The sequence below is a fragment of the Pieris rapae genome, chromosome 6 (assembly GCF_905147795.1).
Source record: "Pieris rapae chromosome 6, ilPieRapa1.1, whole genome shotgun sequence".
Classification (NCBI taxonomy): Eukaryota; Metazoa; Arthropoda; class Insecta; order Lepidoptera; family Pieridae; genus Pieris; species Pieris rapae.
In genome coordinates this window covers 119,139-143,306 of record NC_059514.1, presented here as the reverse complement: position 1 = coordinate 143,306, position 24,168 = coordinate 119,139, and the positions used below count along the sequence as shown (strand labels likewise).

At 40.0% G+C, this 24,168-nt stretch overlaps 3 protein-coding genes across 10 annotated transcripts; 1 reads left to right on the top strand and 2 right to left on the bottom strand.

Annotated features, from left to right (window-relative positions):
• Positions 1–190: 190 nt before the first annotated feature.
• LOC110999852 (hemicentin-1) lies at positions 191–14,061 on the bottom strand. 7 transcript variants are annotated; one of them, XM_022269104.2, is made up of 46 exons: positions 13,831–14,061; positions 12,836–13,065; positions 12,158–12,280; positions 11,804–11,893; positions 11,590–11,730; positions 11,335–11,500; positions 11,068–11,255; positions 10,604–10,676; positions 10,368–10,396; positions 10,159–10,274; positions 9,963–10,084; positions 9,664–9,804; positions 9,476–9,589; positions 9,112–9,381; positions 8,856–9,028; positions 8,617–8,785; positions 8,303–8,542; positions 7,833–7,905; positions 6,969–7,177; positions 6,741–6,897; positions 6,530–6,654; positions 6,245–6,413; positions 6,077–6,171; positions 5,840–5,993; positions 5,648–5,769; positions 5,383–5,526; positions 4,780–4,914; positions 4,583–4,698; positions 4,283–4,513; positions 4,033–4,186; positions 3,834–3,951; positions 3,548–3,758; positions 3,197–3,416; positions 2,784–3,086; positions 2,533–2,711; positions 2,229–2,450; positions 1,997–2,159; positions 1,806–1,922; positions 1,637–1,731; positions 1,422–1,553; positions 1,259–1,351; positions 1,082–1,181; positions 851–964; positions 642–770; positions 415–540; positions 191–342 (listed from the first exon to the last, which is right to left on the bottom strand). In XM_022269104.2, the coding sequence occupies exons 1-46, from the start codon at positions 14,051–14,053 to the stop codon at positions 251–253; spliced, it is 6,906 nt and encodes a 2,301-aa protein (XP_022124796.2). In that variant the 5' UTR covers positions 14,054–14,061; the 3' UTR covers positions 191–250. The 7 variants fall into 7 exon arrangements, 6 of the variants coding, with proteins under 6 accessions (XP_022124796.2, XP_045484558.1, XP_045484557.1 ...); XM_045628602.1 differs by having other exon boundaries at positions 12,836–12,873; XM_045628601.1 differs by lacking the exon at positions 642–770.
• Positions 14,062–15,986: 1,925 nt separating this feature from the next.
• LOC110999855 (GPI mannosyltransferase 3) lies at positions 15,987–19,521 on the bottom strand. Its single transcript, XM_022269110.2, has 9 exons — positions 19,391–19,521; positions 18,786–19,057; positions 18,446–18,671; positions 18,161–18,305; positions 17,872–18,000; positions 17,605–17,757; positions 17,399–17,500; positions 16,912–17,320; positions 15,987–16,822 (listed from the first exon to the last, which is right to left on the bottom strand). The coding sequence occupies exons 2-9, from the start codon at positions 19,047–19,049 to the stop codon at positions 16,748–16,750; spliced, it is 1,503 nt and encodes a 500-aa protein (XP_022124802.2). The 5' UTR covers positions 19,050–19,057; positions 19,391–19,521; the 3' UTR covers positions 15,987–16,747.
• Positions 19,522–19,564: 43 nt separating this feature from the next.
• On the top strand, positions 19,565–24,145 carry LOC110999853 (centrosomal protein of 97 kDa). 2 transcript variants are annotated; one of them, XM_022269109.2, is made up of 16 exons: positions 19,565–19,695; positions 19,771–19,928; positions 20,102–20,246; positions 20,432–20,547; positions 20,696–20,895; positions 21,262–21,345; positions 21,416–21,572; positions 21,647–21,725; positions 21,800–21,967; positions 22,046–22,310; positions 22,385–22,660; positions 22,733–22,854; positions 22,942–23,027; positions 23,106–23,213; positions 23,286–23,356; positions 23,431–24,145. In XM_022269109.2, exons 1-16 carry the CDS (start codon positions 19,692–19,694, stop codon positions 23,537–23,539), a joined length of 2,148 nt encoding a protein of 715 aa, XP_022124801.2. In that variant the 5' UTR covers positions 19,565–19,691; the 3' UTR covers positions 23,540–24,145. The 2 variants fall into 2 exon arrangements, with proteins under 2 accessions (XP_022124801.2, XP_022124800.2); XM_022269108.2 differs by having other exon boundaries at positions 22,040–22,310.
• Positions 24,146–24,168: the final 23 nt, after the last annotated feature.

The window sequence follows — 24,168 nt, the reverse complement described above, 5'->3', positions numbered from 1 at the left end:
TTTATGACTAAAAGGTAAGGTTATAAATTGAAACAATAAAATGTGCAAAACAAGAGAGGGAAGTCCAAACTAACAAAAGCTTTTTCACCATGGGTCGAAACGCAATTAGAGGTCACGTTTTACATTGTAATTGCCGGTGTCGATATGGATACTGAATTCGGAGTATTTGTAAGAAAAAAAACTATAACAATGAGAGATAAGATTTTAATAATAAATTGAAAGTATAAAAAAACATTCACGAACGGCGACATTACATTTTCTCGTATCGATCTCTCGTTCGGCCGGAGAACTCCAGCGATGAACTCGAATACTCCTCCTCGAAGTCCCCGTAGGAGGGCACACCTGTGGAATCGAAAATGAAATGAGAGAGAACGATGCGAGGAGTGAAAGCGAAGAGCGAAGCGAAGTACGTACGCGGCACACAGCGACGTCTGTCCTCGTGCAGGCGCAGAGGCGCAGGACACGCGCACACGAATCCTCCCGCCGTGTTCACGCACGCGAACTCACAGCCGGACGTCTTTTGCTCACATTCGTTCACGTCTGAAATATCGAGCGTCTCTTTTCGTGAGATAAGAACCGATACAGTCGTATACCGAAATTGACCGGTAAACTATAATATATAAAATATAATATAAACGAACCTAAACAGCGCTGTCCGGCCCCGAGCGACATGTAGCCCCTGGGACACGAACACCGATACCCGCCGACTATGTTCGTGCACGCTTGAGTTATATGGCATCGGTTCGCGTCTAGGGTGCACTCGTCTATATCTATTATTAAGAAAAGGGAAATTAATCGAAATAGGTAAGAAGGCTCGCATCCGTCACGGCCTTTGCAGTCGAGTGCTCACCGAGACAAACGTCGTCGGCTCGGTCGTGCCAGAGGCCAGGGCCGCAGGGGCCGCGAAGGCTCTCGTCCGAGTTCTCCGTCACCTTCACCTCGTAATATGGAGACGGTTTATTCGCTGAAACGTGAAAAGAACGTTCTTCTTTCTTTTTCCTTCTTTTATTATAGTTACTTAAACTGCGGCGGTTTGACTATACATATATGAAATTAACTCGGCAAAGAAACATTAAAATACCTGATGAAAACGTCGAGTAATAGTCGTCGTAATCTCCTGCTGCAGAGTTTCGAGTTTGTGGTTGTAACTCAAACGTTATCTCTGGCGAAAAATCCAATTTCTGTAAAATATAACTTCAATTTTATACTTTTCACAATGCGAACTTCAAAGCGAAGTGTATTAAGAATGAGCAGTTACCGAATTTCTATCGACGATTGCACCGCCGCGGCCGTATACGTTGTTCGTCGAAGAACTCGTTCGACACGGAGGGAGCCTCGGACACTTCCTTATCTGGAAAGTAAAATTTACTTTAACGTAAACAAAACACGTTCTCCTCTAGGGCGAATCTGAGAGCTTTTACCTGGACGTTATCTCCGCTGCATGAGACGCGTCCTTTGCACGTGCGCGTGCGAGTCTGCGTGCCGGACCCGCAACGCGACGAACACGCAGACCAGCGAGACCAGGCAGACCAGTGCGATAAAGATACTTCCTCCTAACGATGTTATGTTATTTTACAGTTTAGTTTGTATATATAAATAATAATATCTTATTCTATTTCTATGTAATCTAAAATACCTCACACGGTGGCATGTGACATTTTCTGCTATCCTCAGTACTGCCTTTGCAAGCGGACTCGTCTAAAACTATTTTTTCTGTTTGGGTAGTGTTATCTGTGAAGTAAAAAAATATTTGGAACTCTTTGTAACAAATCATGAAAGTATATAAGTAAACCGCCTTTTCTCACCATACATATTGTCATTGTCGTCTATGTATTGACATAGGCGAGTGCGCTTCTGATAGCCGTGTCCGCACGTCACATTGCAGTAACTCCAGCCTGACCAACTGCTCCATTTACCTGGCACTGAAATACAGTGTTTATCGTTTTCTAGTTTCTCATAAGAATCAAATGAATACGTCGTGATGTCAGAGGAATACCTCGCACGACGAGATCGAATCTCTTGTGGACGGTGCCGGCCTCGTTCTCGGCTATGCAGATGTACTGCCCAGCGTCTCGAACGCTCACGCTCCAAATGGATAGGAGACTTGTGCTCAAGAGATTTTCTATGTTCGGCAAATTCTCATGCAGCCTTTGGATATCCTGATAATGGCTTTAAGTTTAATATCAACTATTTGTTTGTTTAATATGATCACGCTATTCGTCGATTACCTTCAACCAAGTAATCTTCGGTGGAGGATTCCCATCGGTCTCGCATTTCAATACAATGCTGCGTCGCAACGCTATCACGTGTTTCTCGGAAACATTTCCAGTAGGCGCAATGGATGGCGCTTTCTGAACCACCACGTCGAATATTATCTCGGTGGAGCCAACTTTGTTGGTCATTACACAGGAATATTTGCCGCTATCGAGCACGTCTGTGCTGTTTATAGCCTAGAATTAAATATTGTAAATGCAATGTTTCGTTTCATCGGCATTCTGAGGATTCTTCATTAAAATCAATTATAGTTCTTACCAAAGTGTAGTTATCCCTTGACAGGTTTATTTTGGCGGACGGTTCCAGCTCGGTGTAGGGATGTTTGACCCAGGTCACATGGGGCAGAGGGCGACCCGTCGCAGGACACGTAAGATTCAACGACTGTCCCATATGAATACTTATATGTTTCGTGTCGTCTTTCGGCTGAGGTGGGGCCACTAAAAAGAATATTACGCGCGTCGAATGCAACTCTTAATGATTTGGGGCATTTTCAAAGGAATTCACAATACCTAAAACATCGAGCAGATACACGACGCTGGTTTCCCCGACAATGTTTCTGGCAACACACGTGTAATTTCCAGTGTGTTCTTCCTTAGCCTGCCGCACAACTATAACTTCCCCGAAATCCTTGGACACCATGCTCCCATCATATAATTTTAATGGCAACCCATCCTTGAACCAGTATATTTCGGGCACCGGGTTTCCGTATGCATGGCAGTGCATGTAAAAAGATTGTTCCGATAGCACATCCAAATTTATCACATTTGTGTCATTTATATTCTGGGTGAGACTTCCGAAAATACTTGGTGGTTCTGAAAAATGTTCAATACTTAAAATAATGTGAAGTAGCTAATTGATAAACACTAAAGAAGTATTTCTTAGTTTATTTTATTTTTTTTATCTAGTTAGTTGAAAAACTCACCGAGAACGTTGACCCTTATATCCCTCGCGTCGATGCCACCCTCATTTGCAACGACACAAGTATATTCACCCGCCTGAGTCAAAGTCACTTCAGTAAGGAAGAGATCAGCGTAAGGAACGTTTGCGATATTTTGGCTTACTTTATTACCATTTCGAAACCATTGGATGGTCGGAAGAGGATTGCCTGTGGCAGAGCAGGATATTCGCACATCATTCTTGAGCTGAAAAGTTATTAGAAGTTGTACTTGAACAACTACACAAGAAGACAAGACATTGACGACTACGCCGGGACCAACTAACAATAGAGCGCTCTGTGCTTTCAAAATTTCATCATAATTATTCATCAACTCACAGCTACGTCCACACTTTTCTCTATATTATTTCCTTCTCCTCCAACAAAAAAAGTAATATTTTTCACTGTGGCAGCACTAACTACGGTGACTTTGTAGATTAGGTGCGTGACTCCGGCTTTGCTCTTCGCGTCGCAGCGAAAAATGCCTTCAGATTGTAGAGACACATTCGTCGATGTCATAGTGAAATTAGCGATATGCCAATTCGTGTTTCTGCGAAATTACAACATTTTGTAAAGCTTTCGTAAATGTAAAAATGTAATTAAAAAGAATCTAAAATGAATTTACTCGAAAGTCCATGATATCTCGGGTAAGGGATGTCCCTTTGCCTTACATTCGAGAGTCGCGTTCGTCCCTTCTTTCAAGTACACCTCGAGCAGATCAAATTCAGAAATGTATGGCGGAACTGAAATAGTTGAATTCACATTAAATTATTCACTTCTCTAATGTAAATACATATAACTGTGATCTTAAATGATGTATATACCTAGTACGGCTAACTTAAATTCTCTAATTACGCTTCCATACTCGTTGCTAACTACACATTTATATATTCCACTATGGCGTGTCTGAGCTTTCATCACCTTCAACGTGTGCCTGTCTTCTCCTTTTAGCAATTCAGAATCGAAGAACCATTGCACCTACAAATAAGTAAGTCATCAGATGAGTTACGAGAGCGACCCAAATGTAGATAATGATACGAGTAATCAACGAGTTAATGAAATAGATTAACTGACGTTCGCTCGTGGATTAGCATCAAAGGCACAGTCGAAGAATGCGTCATCACCCTTCGAGAGCTGCACTTCGTTTTCAGGTCGATTCAGAAAGCTCGGAGGCCACACGACGTTCACGGTGACCAAAGCGTGGGTGGAGCCAACCCTGTTGGACACGACGCACGCGTATTGTCCGGAGACAGATCGGCTCACGTTTGGAAATGTTAGAGAGCCGTTCGCTATTAATACTGCATCCTGTTGGAATGTCTATGTTTAACAATTTTATCAACACAATTGCTTAAGATATAAATATTAATATCGAACCTTATACCATTGGACACGTTCCCTGTGTCGGACGGGACACTCCAATTCTCCAACGGTACCCTCGACGAGGTCTCTCACTGTGGATTGAGCTTCGTCCGATTGGACGGTCGGCATGGCTGCATTACGTTAAGGCATGTTAATGTAACATTCCTTTAATTAAGATAAATGTGAAGTTTTTATAAATACCAATAACTTACAATAAACATGTACTTGAACAATTCTACTGATATTTCCAAGAGAGTTCTTAGCGATACATGTGTAGTTGCCACTCATCTCCAATTGGGGCTGTTTTATTGTTAATGTACCTTCGTCATCTATTTCATATCGGGAATCTAAACAGAATACTGTATTTATTTAGTTTGACTAAAATGTTTACAAAAAGTGTTTTAACGAATTAAAATAATTAAAAAAAATATACTTAATGTAGGTACTTTGAGTACTTTAAAGAACAGTCTATTAGGTATCCCGATACCCATCACAAATAGGTCGTTCTCCGGCAAAGAGGGTGAAAACCAGCTAGTACAGGGGATTAGGACCTCGCTGACGCTCGACTGCACGAGTAGAATGCATAGGAAAAAGATTATGTTTCCGGCAGGTGGTGATCTTTAAGCGCTTTTCATATGATTATTCATTTTGGGTTACGCACGATGTCTTACATAACTTCAGGAACCCCTTGGTGCCGCAAAATATAAAATAATATTGAAAATATGCGCTATAGGTTTTATTAAATAGGTAGGTATAACCTTAACTAAACTTAAGATTCCCTTAACTAAATTCCTTGAAATTTATTTAAAAGCTACCTCTCTTTAAATAAACCCCGTCTTTAACCCATAGCACATAAGGGCGAGGTTTCCCTGTCGCTTTACAACTGAGTACCATAGTTAGATCTTTTCCAGCTATTCCAACATACTCATCTAAGCTTTCAGTGTCGAAAACGGGGCGTTCTGAAAATGAAGATTGGGGACTAAATCGATTTTATAAATGTTAAAGTAATAGATTAAAACATAATAAGAACTAAGTATGAAATCAGTAAAAATAAGTATGAAGAATATGGCGAATATATACCTTCAACGATTACATAAAATGTTTTAATCGCTACGCCGGCAACGTTTTCAGCGACGCACACGAACTCTCCTTCCATATCTATGGTCACTTTGTGTAAAAATAAATTGCCTTCATCGTCGAAACTGAAAGCAATGTATTAACTCTCTCTTAATGTTTAATTTTTTTATAAAATATGTAATAAACTCCGCTCACCTCACATTCGTAGTATTAGCTTGGAGTGGTTTCTCATTGAACTCCCAAACTATAGTTGGAACCGGAAACCCGACGACATCACAGTTTAATGTGGCGTTGTCTGCTACTCGTACATTAAGAGTTACTTCTAGAGGCGGATCGATCGAGGGCGCCACTGATGAAACGATGAGACGTGGTAAATGTCATTTATACAATAAAAATATATAAAAACAAGTAGGAATAAGTGAACATACCTACCCCAAACATACAGAGAGAAGTTTAAAGTGGCGGAGCCATACCCGTTGCTCGCTTCACAAACGTATTCGCCGAAGTCGGTCAAATTCGCTACAAATCTGCAGTTTGAGTAATTTCAGGATATTTTCGTATTACTTTGGGCTGATACAAAAAAATTATAAAAATAATTACCTTATTCCATATTCATCGATAAACTTCCGCCCCTCAGATATAGGTTTCCCATTATGTGTCCACTTTATAGTGGGGAACGGTAGACCCCGGGCGAGGCAGGGAAACTGCACTAGTTGCCCTTCTAGTATTTCCTTCTCGGCATCTGCGTTTGACACAATTTCGGGAACCTCTGAAAGTTAAGAGTTTCGTTAAATATTTTAAAAGGATTCAATTCAATTCGTGGAATTACTTAAACAAAATTGTACAAAGATAACAATATCAAAGGTAAAATAGCGAAGTACTCACGATAAACATGAACAGTAAAGTTGTCGCACACGGAGCCCAACGGACTCAGGGCTTCGCAAGAGTAAACGCCGTCGTCGAACTCGGTCACGTTGCGTATCATTAGAACGTCACCTTCACTCAGATATCTGAAAAGAAACATTTTCACACAACACACAATGTCATTAAATATTTCAAAGTTATACAATTCAATTAAACAAGTTTTAAAACTAACACATTCTTAGAGAATGCAATCGTCTGGTAATCCTTAGTCCATACAACGGCGGGCGGCGGATTCCCAATCGCGTCGCAACTGAGTTTTAATTGATCACCGAGTTTTATATTCAACGGACTGGACACACGATTCTCTGCGCTTTTTAATTCTGGTGGATCTGTAAAGAAAACAAAATTATAAATCAAGTCAGGTTTTCAGTTTAAGGACATTCAATAGAGAAGTACTCACATCGAACAATCAGCTCTACGTCATATTGATCTTTTCCTAGAATATTTTCTGCCGTACACCGGTACACGCCTTCGATGTCTATATTTGCACTCGATATTTTTAAGTCATCTCTATCAATGAGAATATCGTTCGGCAAACTTGTATAATTTGTCGAGTTGTGACGTCTGTGCTGCCATGATACAGTCGGTTTGGGGTTGCCCTTGAGAACCCTAAATGTAAAATTTCTTCCATCATACAATCATATAATATTTGTAAAGCGATACATTTACCTACGCGAACTAGTTAATCAATTTAAGTACTAATATAATATTGAGAGACCGAATACAATTAATAAAGGCCTGTATTCACTTTGATTAGTGCGAGTGCAAGTGATTAGTAATTGACATTGTTTAGTGCAGGTGTGTAGTGCAAGTCCAATTATTGTTTAGTGGCTCTGTTAAGTAAATTGAGTTTTCATATAGTTTGGTAAGCACGCTGCGAGTCACAAGGGAGAGCACTCGCGACGTCACTACTCGCAGTTCACTCGTAGAACACGCTTCTAATCACCTTACGCAGCAAATTAGTCACCTGCACTAGTCAGTCGATGTCCTTATTCACTTATTTTCTCCTAATCACTAATCACCTAAAATAATCACTTGCGCTAATCGATAATCAAAGTGGATACAGAGATTAACGTCACCGGAACGGTTTAGGTACATTATATGGAGCCACACTAGACACCTGTTAATCGCCTTCATCTTTCGGCCTCGTTATGAGCCTTCATCTTTCGTGCCAGGTGTAAAATCACCTTATTTTCCCTAACTGGTGTTAATACTTCCCGATAACAGTTAAAATAATGCTTAAATTTTTAATGCAAAGTCTTACCTACATGTCAAAACAACCGATTTTCCTTTTTGAGTGACGATGTAGCCTGGGACTTTTGATAATCTGGGAACATCTATAATCATATGCGTAATAAATAGCGCCAATTGACACAATGCAGAAGTAGATAGAAATATTTCGATTACACGAGTATTATTATTGATGCAAAAGTAACATACAAGTATGAAATACTAAAATACTAATGGGGATACTAATAGAGCCCTCGGGATGAAAAGAGAAGCAGGGAGAGGCAGGTGAGTGTTGGGAGGACGACATAGGAAAAGTAGCATGGTATAGAATTGCCAAACCTAAATTCAAAATCAAAGTCCAAAACCGACACTTGAAGGAGGCCTTCGTCGAGAAACAAGCTAATAACAGTTAAAAAAGAATGAAGAATAAAAGACTTTCCTCTGCTTTTTGCATTACAGCAAAAAGGCTCATTTATTAGAAATAGAAATATTGTTTCAACTTACTCAAACCTTTCACCGAGAGCGTTGCATTCACCCGTAGCACTTCATATTCATTTTCAGCAACACACGAATACGAGCCGAGATCGTCGAAATCTACTGCTTCTATTGTTATAGAAAAATTTTGGATCTTGGTGGAATCGGCTGGAAGCTGTGTATCATTGTGAAACCACGACATTTTTGGTGGAGGATACGAGTCTACTCGGCATGCCAGTATGACTTTTGAGTAGATTTCAACCGATCGATCTATGAAAATAATATTTGTTATTTATAATTGGTTGCTGTTTTGCAATTATCTTGTAATGGAGTATGTCACCCACCCCCAAAGCCCTCGACTAAAATCATTTTTCGTCTCACTCGCACGGTGATGCTGTCCTGCTCGATTCCTTCAGTATTTTCCCCAAAGCAGAAATAAGTTCCATTCACGGGCTCTTTGTTGCCGTCCAATGTTAGAACACTTCTATATAGGTTTGGCGATATTGTCGTTACCTCAAAAATAATAACATATACAGAAACAAATTCGTGGTTAAAACACCGAAATTGAATATGTAGTAATTACTTCGTGTGGAAGAAATCGTTCAGTTTCCATGTGCCACAGGATCCGGGGTTTCGGCTTGGCAAGTACTATACACGCGACTTTTGCTACCGATCCGTTCAAAACTGTGATATTATGATAGCCCTCTATTTTCACCTCCGGTTTGATTAGTACACGAAGTTCTATTGAGTCGGATGCTGGAAACAATATTTATAAACACATATACTACACTTACGTTGACGGACCCCTAACAATATTAAATATTTTCATTCTTTCATACCTGTATAATTGTATCTGACGGCGACACACGTCCAAACGCCATCTTCCATAATGTCACGTACATCTAAAAGTGAATTATAGGAGCCGGTCACATTGACCTGGTTCAGGATATGTTTCTTCGGGTCCATCCAGTACATTCGCTGGGCGTTCTCTACACAACACACGAATTGCGCGTGTGTGTGCGCGTGGCGGGTCAGTGTGTGCGGGCCGAGAATGTGCGCCAAGGGATGAGATCGGATGCTTATGTGAGTGGATGAGTTTGAAGACCCCCCTGGTTATAACAGAACGTTTATTCGTATCACTGTAAGTATAGGTTACTCTTTCTGACAAACAAAAATATTGGAAACGTTTCACTTTTCTCTCACCCTTATTAATCGCAACGCACGTATACATTCCTTGGTCTTGTTCTGTCGCATTTTGTATCGATTTATTGAACGAGTATACTCCATCAGGATTATACTCCAACGCGAACTGAATATCTAAAAAAATATATAAATAAACGATTTCAAATACATTTATTACTTTCTATTGATTCATAGCATAAAATTATTACCATAGTTGTGGTCTGTTCCGTTAAACATTATAAATGCTTTTTGGAGTGAGGTGTCGCTGATTGCTGAACACGAAATATTCAGATTTCCCTCTATCACGACCGTAGTATTAAGTGGCGACACGATCATTTGAGGAGGTTCGACTAAAAAAAACAATATAAATTATATTTATCGAAGGACAGACAGCTAGACAACACATAGAATCCGTTAGTAGACGCAACGGTGCCGACTGTTGAGATATTCTCTCTTCACGAGGATAACTCGTCAAGCATTTACTATTGAAACTCAGTATTGACGATACCTATGAGATCTACGACTGTCACCGCAGAAGATAATCCAGCTACGTTGACGGCAACGCATTCATACGGGCCGACGTCCAGTTCCGACATATCTCGTATCACGTATTGCACTGAGGTGCTCTGCCTAAACCAGGAATTTATATTATTTAAAACCGTTACACATTGAGTTTATTCACAAAAATTCTACTGATAACTCACAGACTGGAAATGTTCGACTGCGTTGTCTGTCCGACTCTGTGCCATCCCGCCGTGACTGGCACGAGGCTCTCCACTTTACACATCAACACTATTCGATCGTGCGCTCGCGCCTCTATCTTACAATCAATTCAATCACTTATTAATACGCCACCACTCTAAATAAATAAATTATCTAAACTACAAAAGAATTATAAATTGTAACTTCTTACCTTTTCAGTTACAGCCAAATACGGAGAATCTGTAACATTTCACAAAGACTTGTTGATGTATTTTGTAAAATATTAAATTTATATTATAATAATATTATTATTATTTATATAATAATATTAAATTTTTACGATCAATAAAACATTTTTTGTTGTTGTTGTCTTTTTTTCTTCTACTTTCATTGTTTGTCTTCTACTTTCTACAAAAACTCTTACAAAAAAATGGCTTCGGAACTCACCAGGTGACTTCCCTTGCACTGCAGTAGCGCCAACTCTTCTTAAAATATTGCCGTTCTTGTCGACTCCATTTATCTAAATAAGTGTTTCAATTCATATTATACCTACTATAATAGAGGGCTTCAGTCAAATTGTTACGAATAAGTCTATCGCAGCAAATAATTAACAAAATTTCGATTCAGGTAGACCTATTTGTTTGTACACTGGCTGAATTCACAAGAGTTGCTTGATATATTGTTTTAATGTTTTTTTATGTAAGATTATCGGTTTGGATACTAATGTGTCGTTCTATTGAATTAGTAACAACTCTAAAGATAAAATAATGATGTGACAAAATTAATTATAATATCCCAGAATAGTGCAAAAAATATCTACTCCAAATATAAGTTAATATTTCATCCTTGTAGGTTAAAAATGCGTTCTCGAAAATGCTGTTATATGGAATTTAAGATAAGAAATTACGTACAGAAATGTAAAACAATTCTTCTGGGGGTAAAAAAGCTCTCGTTGCGTATAGATTTGTCTCATTGTCCAACAAATCGAGCGGAACTTCGAACAATGTCTTTCCGTTTAAACTTAATACCTCCACATAATTTATCTTTTCAGCCACATTTGAATTATCGCTTAGAGATATAACCAGGTGGTTATAGGTACCTGAAATCAAAGACAATTGTATATGAGAGGTAACGATAATGAATGGACAAAAAATAAGTAATTGATGAAAAATAGGTACCCTGCAAAGGTTGTAGGCTGGTTTCCTCCATGGATGAGGGAGGGAGCACTGAGAAGCCGTGACTGAATGTCAAGTTGGACAGTCCCACAACTTTCACAGAATGTTCAGCAGAACTGCCCACCGTTATGCTCCAGTTGCCCGGCTCGGGCTCGACGACTTTTACGATCTAAATAACGATTTGTGTATAATTTGGAAAGTGAACTGAAGATGGAATTAACCGTTATTATATTTAAAGATGCTGCAACTGATCCATACCATAATCTCTGAAAGATCAAGCGTGGCGACTAACTGTGGTGGCCCAGTCAACTCTTCACCGCTGGGATTCACCACTCGTATCTGGGGTTTGGCTCCCGACACCGAGACGGTCACTTCGTTCACTGAGCTATCTATCGGGATCTGCAAACAATATTCAGCTATAAAGGTAATATCACATAAACTAATACGATCTAAATTCACAAAGAAGAAAAACCTTTTGTGTGTGATTGTATCCAGGAAGATTCACAGTTGAAACAAGATTTACTGATCGGCCTTTTATAGAACTTCGGACGAAATCCAACACCTGAAAAAGCTTTTGTATTACATATAATATATAGATATTTAAAAAATTCGACCTTCTATTATAAACAAACTGTGTATATATACAGAAATAAAAACTTGTAAATATTAATCTACGATGAGGTAGATTATGAGGCATTAGAAACAATTACATTAAACTGAAAACATCGAAGGAAATTTTATTTGAGATATCCTCTAGAACTACTTAGGGATTGAAGAAGTAAGAAAAATTCCACCATCTCCTCCCTGTTAAATACTTAGATGGTACCTGATGAACATTGGTCTTGTTCAAATGAAATACTTGACCCGCGCTAGCTGCTGCTATTTGGTGGTACACTTTGTATGTCGGCTTTTGGAGATCATTGCAATGCCCTGTTAGCACAAATACAACCTGAAACATCACCTTGTCCTAAAAATCTTATTCTGGGTTCAATATCAATACACACACATACGCAGAAACATAAGTGTCAAATTGTTAGTATTAATTTTGTTAAAATATTGTTTAGAAATTTATTTTCAATTAGATGAAATTTTAATATTAGTTTCTATCTTTAGGTACTTAAAACAAACCTAACTACGCATTTCAGGCGATGAAAGTCTTTTACCATAGAGCTCTCAGTTTTGTCCAAGTATATTGTTTCGACCAATTTCATTGCCACAAAACAGGTTTATCATAGACATTATATATAGATATAGATAGCATGTGGATATTCTAGAAGTACATTATCTTCACGTATAATTACTTAACTAATACATATATTGTAAATTTTATTTAAAAGAGTGGAGTTGTGACCATTCTTCTTCACACGAAACTATGTAGCTTTTGGAATGGGCACTAGAATCATCTTTATATTTTATTTAACGTTGAAAAGTGCCATTTTACGTGGTCTAATTGGGATAAATGATTTGATTTAATGATGTAACTATACTTTTAACTTTTACACACCTGGCTCTGCTTCCTCTGCACTGCATCCAAGACCTGTCCTATCAAATGATGATCAAAAGCTGTTGCATCAGTAAACACATATATATAGGACTGCGGCCGGCTGACGTTTAGAGCCAACTGAATACCACCCAAAGACATCTCTGGACAATCCCCGCCCCCGTGCACCTGGACCTTCTGCAGAGCCGCCTTCAGGACCTCTTTGTCTTTTGTTACCGTCGGTGGTCCCACAGCTAATAATAGTTTTATTGAAATACTTCTAACATAATTCTGAATTCAATGGATTATTACTTTAAATAGCAACTTGCTTTCGCTTTTTAAAAAAACAATTTTTGAATATTACATATGGTATTTAATATTTTTACTAATTTCCTTACATCAACAATTCTTTGTTGGATAGCTGAAACTACGTCAAGCGCTTTTCGAATTGGTATGAGTCTGTCGGATTTTATCTGCATCTTCATTATAAAAGGAAAAATGAAACATTTTCTATTTTGAAATTAATGGTTTTAAATTTTACACACACGCATTAAATTCATAGAATAATGTTTTACTAAAATAGATGATAACTATTAAGATACCATGATACCAAGATAATAAGACCTCTCAATCTGTTTATTTCCGTGAGATATATATCACGCGAGCGAGAAAGTCTCGCGCCTAAGTTTGTGCGTTCGAATCCCGGCTGTGCATCAGAGATAGTAATGACACACGAACATGTGTCAGTATCCACCATAGACTGATCACTGATTTATACTATATACGTAGTATTCGAATGGGACTCGTGCCCCTGACCTGTCGCGTCCGCAATCTTTGTAAGTACATTTCAAGAGGCGATTGCAGTATTGTGATCTTGACTCGATGCGATAACCATAGGCATTATACGTCACAGTTTTCACTGCTGATTTCAATATTAATGATTTTGACGCGCAATTAAATTTTTTATCATATAATTACTCAAGTAAAGCGAAAACTGTATACGACCGTTCGGTGCATACCTGGATCATGGAAGGGCACAAAAACAAAATCGGCTATGACGTCACTTTCCTCCAAAGCAGTCTTCAGTATCATTTCAGCGCCATTTTTCAACTGCCGCAAATCGTTTGACATCGACCACGTCGTATCGAAAACAAACACCAAACTACCTTTTCCACCTTCAGCTTCACATAACACATGCCGTTTTGAGAGTAAAGTTAAAATTATGAATATCACAAACACCATGTTTGTGCGAAACGTGAAATTGTACTGAGTGGTTTGTTTGGCCATTTGACCCATGACCGTACTATCAATGTGGGTTAGAAGTACTCGATTAGAGACATCGTACTTTAGCTAGAGTTCTCTTATTTTGTGTAGATTAGTTGCGTGGCCTGCTATACGCAAGGGGCGAATATTAACTAATTTACGTTTTGTCGTGATCGTAGAGCAATATCAGATTTGCAAACATATCCAAAATCTACTTTTTATCATACTACAACTAAATGTTAAAGCTACAAAAAAATTACATGTGTTTTAAATTTCAATTTTAATGATAAACGAGATGAGATAAATGAGAAAAATGACGCTTGTCCTTACTCGTCTCTGTATGACAGGCCGCTGCCCCTCCCGCTCCCGATGTAGGTATCCACGGATGCACCATTATTGTACATGCTGTAAAATATGTATTCTAAAGTTACTGACTATAGTATCGTTACTGACTATACGTCAGTTTTCTACGGAAGACTATAAAATAATTTAAAAATTTCATTTGCAAAAGAATTACGTTGGCTTTCTGATAATACATTAATCTGTTAAGTTTATTATTATGTATCATCATCATCAATGATTATACAGCCCCTTATGGGCCTTAGCCTCCTCAATTACACTTCGCCATCGCGATCTATCTAGTCACTAGATAGATCGCGATGGCGAAGTGTACAACACTAGATTCTAGTGCTTCCCGCGTCCAATTGCGAAACCCTAATGTCCTTGACAACACTATCCTACCAACGCCGCCTCGGTCTACCGGGTTTTCTATATATTTGTTTGGGTTGTGAGTTTAGTAAGGACTTTCGGGTTCTGTCGTTCGCCATTCGGTGCATATGTCCCAGCCACTTGAGCCTGTTGCACTTTATGAATTGGACGATGCTGGCGTCTTCTAGGATTTTATAAAGTTCTTTATTGTAGCGGATACGCAAAACACCGTTACAAACAGGACCAAAGATTCTTCGAAGAATCTTTCGCTCGAAAATAAGGAGAGAGATCTCGTCTTTCTTGGTAAGGGGCCAGGTTTCAGAAGCATAAGTGAGCACTGGTCGCAGCAGATTTACTATTATTATGTACTTAAGTATATTTATTTAAAAAGATTTTAATTTTCAAATTGTATGTAACTATACTGATGAGGAGGACGGACTGAAACTAACAGCTATATTATTATTATTGTTATAGTTATTATGTGTAACTATACTACATTTTTCTGTGGACATAATAGTGACGCGTGATCGCAACCGACGTTATTCAATGCATATTATGTATTCATTAATTATTATTAATATGCTCTTTTATCTGATAGTCGTATGTGACCATCCCACTTTGTTCTTTGTATTCAATTCAGTTTCAACTATTTTTTACTGAAAAACTATGATTATTTAAAATAACTTTGTGTAAAATAATAATTCTACCGGAATAATGTATATACATTATTAGTAGTAAATTAAAAGAAGTAAATCGAATTATTTCTGAAGTTTGGAATATTTTTATTAATCTCCTTGCTATTATAATTAAACGGTGACTTGTGAATTTATATTATACTTTTTACATACTGATACGTTTTAATGAATTTAAATTATACTGTAATGTACATGATGGCCATAAAGTGCCTCATTTAAATTCGAAAAAATCTGCACCTGTATCTTTTTCATATCTTATTTCTCTGAGTTCCGACTTCCGATTAGTAGCGTGGTATCATTTGGAGTGACGGGTCCAATTAGAAGTGACAGTCGGCGATGAAAATGATACAAAAACGACTATTTGTCAGATCCGTCATTATTTTACGACAATGATTGTTAATATAACGATCGCTACTCACGTTTTTACTACGTAACGTTTTTTAATGATGTTATAGTAAAAACTGTCGATTTTCTGTAATCAAATCAGTTGAAAGGGGAAAGAAAAACGGTTAAAAATAAAATCTTTATTAAAATTCACACATTTCTAAAAGACGTTTACTTACAGAAAACAACACTGGGGATTTCCCAAAAAATTCTCAAAAATTTCCTCAATTAAAGTTTATTAAAATTACAAAAATTATGTCAAATCCGATTCAATAATATTGTTGCTAAATCACACAATACTTAATCAAGCAATTACAACCAGCGTCATAAATAGATATTTACTATGAATTGAATTATTTTGTACAACGAAAATGAGGTCATCTCACATTCACCATTATTGCCATTTGAAATATTCTCAATTCCACAATTTCAGAAACGGTGTCGGCTCTCGAACTCTCGACAGCGCCCTTTTCATGAATTCGAACTTCGCGAGCCGTCGGTGGTCTTTTCGTCGGTCTATTCTAGGAGGGCATTCCGCGGTCCGTCCCGAAAGACGCTTCGATGCAGGGCGCATTCATGGATTTCTATGTGTAATCGTAGCGTATTTGGCTTCGTCGAGCGCTTATTATAAACTTAGTTAATATAAATATCTAAACGATATCTTAAATATAACTTAAATCTGCACCAAAAAAGTGCAAACAAAATGTCGGCAAAATAAAAGCAATAATGTCAAACGGTCGGAAGACATTTCCCGCGTCGCAAATCCGCGGCGATCAGTGGAGACTGGCGGGTAGACTCTCTCTCTCTCTCTCCCTACGAACGATAACTGATGAGGTCGCTGACTGCGGATCGACGTCGGTCTTCTAAAAGGTGAAAATGCGTTCGGTTAGTCTCGGCCGCGCTCCGCCGGCTGCGCTCGCTCGAACAGCAGCACGCTCGAGCCGACCTCGCCCGAAGGAAACTGAAATTCAATATTATTATTATCGAACGCTTCTCGGCCAGAGACGGAGAGGGAGAAAGAGGGAGAAAGAGAGAGAAAGAGACACGCACCTGCGTGTGCGGCAGTTCGCCTATCAGCCGATACCGGTTCTCGAGCAGAGACTCGACGCGGCCTCGGAGCACGTCGAACATGACGAGCAGAGTGGGAGGTTGCCTGGCGGAGTACTCCTTGGCCCACCACGCGCCGGGGTTGTTGAAGAAGGCGTCGGCCTCGCAGGTGCGGCCCGGGGGAGGGGGCGAGCAGTCCAGGTGACGGGTCGACACGTTGATGTGCAGGTGGCTGTAGAGAGGCGTGGAGTGGCACGGCATCAGGAACAGCACGGAGCTGCGGTTGTGAGGGATCGCGTCCCGCAGGAGGGCCATGACCCGCGTGGTGCCCGCCTGGTGCACCGAGCCGAAGTAGGCCGCGGGGACGGCGTTGCCCAGCAGGATCACCGCCGCAAGAGAGTACAGCTGCCATCTGAAACGGAGCGTGTATCGAGTGGGCGCTGCTGTTCTTCGACTGAGTGGGGCGGACTACGAAGCGGAAGACGCGTACCTCTTGGCCTTCCTGCTCCAGGGGACGACGACGTCTTGGGCCAAATACAGCAGGACGGGAAGCAGAGGCAGGACGAATCTGAACTCTTTATGAGCGATGCAACTGAAATCATCGAGAATCCCCGATTAGTCCGCTTAGTTTGCCGGAAGGCGTCAGATCCACGTGTAATTTGTCTGAGGAGCATAAGAAGTGAAAATATTTTTAACCTATGAACTCCTAAATGAACGACGGCGGCAGTCAACAAAACGACTCCAATTTTGTTCTCTTTATGTCTTCGAAGAACTGAAATGATACCCCACAGTACTAGAGGGAAGGTCATTCCTAACACTGCCGGTATACCTTGGGTCAAGTACCAATGCCTGAAAATAAACACTTGAAATTATATACTTTTACTTATAGGAAAGCTTTCACAGAGAATAGTCTCTGATGGAACAGACTTAGTATTGAATGTATTTTAAGGGTAGAGAAGTTACCATGGATGTGTTCCGTAGAAGGATCCAATATCTTGTAAGATATTATACTTAAAGAACTCCCAGGGTGTGACGATTAATCTTCCGTACATGTATGTATCTAGAGCGATCAAGCTTCCACCGGCTATGAGACTGAAAGTTGAATAGATATATTTTACATTACAGCATAAAGCCAATCATGCTAGTTTTTAATTGATAAATTTGAGGCTAATGTTACATCAGTGTTAGATGTTAATAGAGGAATCTTAAAAGTAACAGTTAGTTGAACAAGACAGGGAAAAAGAACACCTACCTAATTGGCACATAGTTTTTAAAAAAATGAAATTTTCCCTGATTGGTAGTAAACAGGTTGTACATGCCGAGGACAAGCCATAATGGTGCAGATGTGGGTCGAATGAACACAGATAAAACGGCTAGCCAAATCCATCTATTGTCCTCTGAAAATTATTAAGACAAAGTTTTACTTTTGTCCACATTGTGCAATTTCATGTGTCTAAAGCAAATGTCACCATAATTGATACACATATATAAATTTCATAATATTTAATTTGTTTTTCCTGTATTAAAACATTCTTACCTTGTTCATAATATGATAATTTTCCTGCTTTAAAAGGGAATACAGACAGAGCAATAGCAACTAAATCTGTTTCAAAAGTTTGCAATAATGTTCGGCTGGCTGAGTAGAACCAGAACCATGATGTGAGTATTAGAAACAGGGCCCATTTGCGACCGCCTGTCCATTTATAAAAACGGTAGTCTGCAATAGCACTGAGAATAGCCTGAAGGATCCGTGGTGTTGCAACCTTAAAAGTAATCAGGTACAGGTAAGAGAACAAATACTAGAATCAACAGCATCTTATGTTTTAATAAATGGCTTTAAGTTAAAAAAATAACAATAATAATTTATATAAACTCACCACAACTTCTGGGTAGTCTAATGATGCAAACTTCAAAACAGTGTAGAACACAGAGACGATACTAGGGTAGAGATAGCTTCGTATGCCCTTCTGCCATTCCCAAGTCAATACTCCATATCCAAAAGCTTGCTTATGTGCCACTTCCAAAGTCTGCCAGTACTCGTCTGGGACGTACCACGTTTTCACCAGGAACACTGACAACACTCTGAGCAGCAAAATTATGAAAAATACCTGGTGCAAACCCAGGGCCATAACCAAAGCCATTCTCCCGCCTAAAAAGTTACATCGTACTAATGAAAATAATGTCAAATTTTAAATGATGACCAAAAAACACATTTATTAAAAAATATATATATAGATCATTCATAAGATTGGCATTCGTTTATAAATAGACGCTATCAGTTAAAAATACGCTATCCTAGAAAATGACAACTATCGCGTCCTTTTTATTATGGGAAAAGTTGAATGAAGGATAACGAATATTTTAAGAGTAGTGTTCTGTAACATTGTGCTTTAGAAACACCCTTAATCACATTTAGAAATTACTTGACTCGATTCATTTATTAATTATTTATAAAAGATTTTAAGCATAAAACTACACTAACCTCACCAGTATACCGATCTACTGATCATAGACATCAGTGGATCTGAGAGTATCCATTATCCAGACTAAAAGCCCAGACATACATCTTCCATAGACTATCTGTTATATCTCTGGTACATTGGCTAAGTCTGTTACTATGTTATGTTGTGTGCAGCATGTACTTGCAGTGTGGACTGTGGCTATAAAAATGTTTGCCTATCGAGAGCGGAGCGGAGTACCACTGTGTTGATTTTTTTGATTCAATAAGCGTAGGTAGTCAATGTTCAGCGTTATGTCTATATAAATATTTAATATGCTGTAAAATGGGTAGGTAACTTCGTTTGAATGGATAACATTTGATACAAATATAATTTACGTATTATAACTATTTCTATTTTATAGATACTTCGAAAGATGAAACTTTGGATCTATCGAGGCGTGGACTCAAGAAAATAGATAAAGCGCCTGCGGAAGAATCAAAGCCGATTATTAGTTTAATTCTAGATCAAAACGAACTACAACGTTTAGACAACATCGATACTTATATTCGCGTGGAAAATGTACTTATCTTTACTTCTAAGATTAGCTTAAAAGCTTTAAATGTAGTGTTAAAATAATAACATAATTACTATCATTGTTTAATCGAAAATATATTATGGTTTTTCTGCTAAACTAAAAATGAAGGAAGACTGTTTTCCACCCTTGTAATTTTTAAAATATTATATATTTTCAGCTTTCAATATGCAACAATTTGTTACTGAGAATGCATGGGGTATCTCGTTTGACGAATCTCAGGATTCTCTCGTTGAACAACAATGGAATCTTACAAATCGAGGGCTTGAAAGATATGATCTATTTAAAAGTCCTTAAATTGGCTGGTAAATAATATTTGTTTGTATCAGTTTTAAGGTTGTATTGACATCAAAACTTATAGAAAGTTATACTATGTTTTTATTTTATTTGTTTTTAAAGATACTAGTGTAAAAATCAATGTAGTTATTGATAACATACTGTTGAAATATTGTATTCATATTTTTCTCTCATCACTTTTTCTGCTTTACAGGTAATAATATAAAGTCAATAGAGCATTTAAACCATAATATGCATTTAGAACATCTGGATCTTTCAAACAATCAAATATCCTTTATAGCTGATATTTCTTTTATGAAACATTTAAAGGTTAGTTGTTTATTTGCATGTTTACAGTACAAATACAATGTAGTAATTCATGCTGTGATATTTTTTTATTATGTTACTGTAATTTACTATATTCTTAGAAACCTGAATATTTCTCATGAAGAGGATATGCTTTAAATTGTTTTTTCAGCATTTAAACTTAGAACAGAATCGTATAATGGATTTACGTCAGTGTGATAGATATCTCCCAACACAGCTAAGTCACTTAGGATTGGCCCATAACAACATTCCTGATCTGAATGAAGTCTCCTTCTTAGTACATTTGACCGAACTCGATAGCTTTACAATACAGGGAAATCCTTGTATTGCCATGGCCGGTAAAGATAAACTGTATCCTTTTCAAAATTTATTGTTGTTTTTAAGTAAAAATTATGATTTAATAGAATGATTGATGTGAGATATATAATGTGTAAACTAAACAATCACTGCTTTATATTCAATGTATGTACTCACTCAATTTATACTGCATAGATAAACATCACTTAACATAACTTTGTAAGGATAATGTCCTTAGGTTCTTTGTCATCTTTGATTATATCATGATTCATATTTACCATACTTTATTGTTGTGTATCATGCATTTAGAGGTTATTTTGATGTTTTTTTTATTACAAGTAATAAATTTTTACTAATCCACATATGTCTAGCCAAACAGTGTAAAACATAAACGAATTTCATTTCTTTAATAAAATTCAGAGGTTTCGATTATCGACCATTCGTGCTCAACTGGATATTAAGCGTCAAGTCTATTGATGGATTTATGGTCAGCGCAATCGAAAGGTAACTGTTTTGTAATGTGTAAAAAGTTATAGCGAGAAATACGTTCATTATAAATATTGTGCGTGTGCAGCTTGAAAGCCGAATGGCTGTACAGCCAAGGCAAAGGCCGGCACTTCCAGACGGGACAGCACCGCGAGTTATGCGAATATTTGTCTTCAACTTGCCCCCTCACCGCTGACGCTCTGGAGACAGAGGATCAGAGAAAACTTAGGCTCATATTGAGCAAGGTATTCATTGTATTTCTAACGGGTAACTCATTACGACAGAACCAGTTTGTATTATTGGGAAAAATGACTTTCAGGCCCAGCATCATCAACAGCAACTGAAAGATCAAAATCACAGCCCCAACAGACCCAAACTGCAGTCGCCTCGAATGCAAGGTAGCGCTCGGCTCTATTTATTATTTAATCGTTACGCTTTCCGAGTATCGCATATTAAGCAAGGTTCGTGTTAGCCCGCATGACTCCGCGCCACGTCGGTCGATCGCCCGATCGCCTCAGCTCGAGCTACCACGCCGCCGTGTCGCGGACATCGTCGCCTGCGCCCCACGCCCCGACGCACAATCTCATGTCCCTGTCCTGTTCTGAACTTCCCGCGCAAGACCCGTCCAGGGAAAAGCGAGGTAAATCTCGACCGCCGACAGCTTAGCGCGTCTATTGAAGCTTCTCCATACGTCTTTGAGACGAACCTGAAGTTCCAGATCGGCAACTACTACCGCCCGTTCAGCGAAACACCCAAACCAAGCCGCCTGCGGTGGCAAATCAGCCTCTGGAGGCCGCGTCTAAGATGGTTCCGGTCCCGGAATCCCTGATGAGTCCGGACTACCAAGACCCCATCTACGACATCCGTAGGCCTCGGTCAGAAGTGCCCGAGAGCTCGGCGTCGACCGCTTCCTTGCAGTCCAGCAACGGCGGCGCCCACGAGGACAGGAGGAGCCGGAAAGGATCGCCGCGTCTGTGCAAGAGGTGAGTGCGGCCAGAAGCCGTTTGATAGACCTACGAACGTTTCGCGTTAACGTTAGACGAACGGAACGTTTCAGCGCCTCGTCCTCGCCCAAGTCGAAGACAAAAATGGAGCAGCGGGTCGGAAGAGCCGATGCCGCGACAGAAATTGCGAACGGACCGACGACGGCCGATAAATCGGAAGCGATCAAGTTGGCGTCGAACCAGCGACACCAGAAGAAGGCGAGCGTGGAGAACTCGGCGGCCACCACCATCCAACGCGTGTGGAGGGGCTACAGGAGCCGCAACCTCAACAGGGACACCGTGAGGATCCTGCACGCCATCCAGGCCGCGCGGGCCAGGCAGCACATCCAGTGAGTGTCGGGGCTCGGCGGCCTCCGTCGGGAGTTCCTTTCGCCGCTGATCGGCTGCACGTTGACTTCCAGGCGGCTCACCTGCGACATGGAGGCCACGAAGGCGGCACTCGAGAGCGAGCGCAAAATCCAGCAGCTGCAGATGCAGGCCATCAACGCCCTCTGGAAGAAGGTCTCCTCTTTACAGACGCCAGGTTAGTCCCCCCGACCGCTTCGAACCGGTGAGGCCGAACCGGTTTGACGATAAGAACATTTTTTCTCTTCATCTTTTATGATTTTAGACGTCCATAAGCCGAAGGTCGATCTCGAGGATAACGCGGACGCGTTGAGGCAGCTGACCGAGACCTGCGGCAATCTGCAAGCTCAGGTGAGACACGTTCCCCTTAAAGTAGCTCACGACCGAGTGCCTGACGACGTTCAGCGAACGAATGAATTTCGTGTTCAGGTGGAAGAGCTCCGAGGCAGCATCCGGGAAGTGCTCCACTTCGTGTCTTCGCCCCGAGGCTTGTCGCGCGCCTCGCAGACCGACGTCACGGCCCTCGTGGCCTCGCAGGTCTAGTCCATTTCGTACTCGCGCTCGCTTCGCGCGTCTCTCTCTATCTGACCCTCTGTGCTTTTGCGACAGGAGGAGCTGACGAATCGGCTGCGGAGGCCTCGCTCCTTGGCCCTGAACGCCTCCTCGCCGCCGCCCGACACGTCAGTACAGTCGTACCGTTTTAAACGTTCGTCTCGTTAAATGTTATGCTTAAACGCCTTTTAAACTATTTCAGCGACAAAACCGAGGCGGACTCGATACGTTTAGAGAGAACGGAGTCGATCATCGAAGACCGGGAGCCGAGCGGGGACCCGCGGCTCGAAATGGAGATCGTCGCCGACTGAATAGCGTTCGAGTTCATTTAACCGTCGGCAGCGAAGAGGGCGAAGGGGACTCCTCCCCTCCCCTCGTCGAAGGAAGTCACACGGGACGCGCTTTTTCGCTTATTTCTTTTCTTCGCACATTCCCACTAGAGGCCTAGAAGAGAATTCGAGACTCGCGACTCTTGCGACGAATTCTCTATGGCCAAGAAGACAGACAGAAAGAAAGGACTTTTATACATTGACTGATTAATTTAAGTTTATAATTTAAATAAGAGTCACCTTCACCGCCTCCGTGAATCGCAGCCTCGCGTCGGGGCCGAATCTCTACGCTTTAATTATTTTTAATCGTTTAAATATTACTGAAAACGAGTTTTCCCGAGCGAACGAGATCTCTGCGCTCGAGGACCGATTCGGGAAAACTCGTGTTAATTTTGTAAGAATATAGAAAAATATTTCAAGTCGAACGAGTATTTTTTACGTTAGCGTATTTGACTAGTCATTTTATCTCTCTCGCCCCGTGACGGACGTTCCGTTCAATCGGCCGTCCTCTCGTCTATCGCGTGTCCACCGTTTGTTATCGTTTTGTTGGAGCCTGTATTTATTGTTTATTAAACATAATTTGGTAAATATTCTTTTATTTTCCCAAAATA

What these genes read in the sequence shown, in the direction of transcription:
- LOC110999853 (XM_022269108.2), top strand. An exon ending in ATGGTCAGCGCAATCGAAAG is followed by an intron (nt 21,346 to 21,415) that starts GTAACTGTTTTG and finishes GTGCGTGTGCAG; the next exon opens with CTTGAAAGCCGAATGGCTGT. An exon ending in GCAGTCGCCTCGAATGCAAG is followed by an intron (nt 21,726 to 21,799) that starts GTAGCGCTCGGC and finishes GGTTCGTGTTAG; the next exon opens with CCCGCATGACTCCGCGCCAC.
- LOC110999855 (XM_022269110.2), bottom strand. Translation starts at nt 19,049, where the DNA reads ATGGCTTTGGTTATGGCCCTGGGTTTGCACCAGGTATTTTTCATAATT. An exon ending in ATTATCATATTATGAACAAG is followed by an intron (nt 18,306 to 18,445) that starts GTAAGAATGTTT and finishes AATAATTTTCAG; the next exon opens with AGGACAATAGATGGATTTGG. An exon ending in GTTCATTTAGGAGTTCATAG is followed by an intron (nt 17,501 to 17,604) that starts GTTAAAAATATT and finishes CGATGATTTCAG; the next exon opens with TTGCATCGCTCATAAAGAGT.
- LOC110999852 (XM_022269104.2), bottom strand. Translation starts at nt 14,053, where the DNA reads ATGGTGTTTGTGATATTCATAATTTTAACTTTACTCTCAAAACGGCAT. An exon ending in CGGGGTTTATTTAAAGAGAG is followed by an intron (nt 4,915 to 5,382) that starts GTAGCTTTTAAA and finishes TATTCTGTTTAG; the next exon opens with ATTCCCGATATGAAATAGAT. An exon ending in AGCCGACGACGTTTGTCTCG is followed by an intron (nt 771 to 850) that starts GTGAGCACTCGA and finishes TCTTAATAATAG; the next exon opens with ATATAGACGAGTGCACCCTA.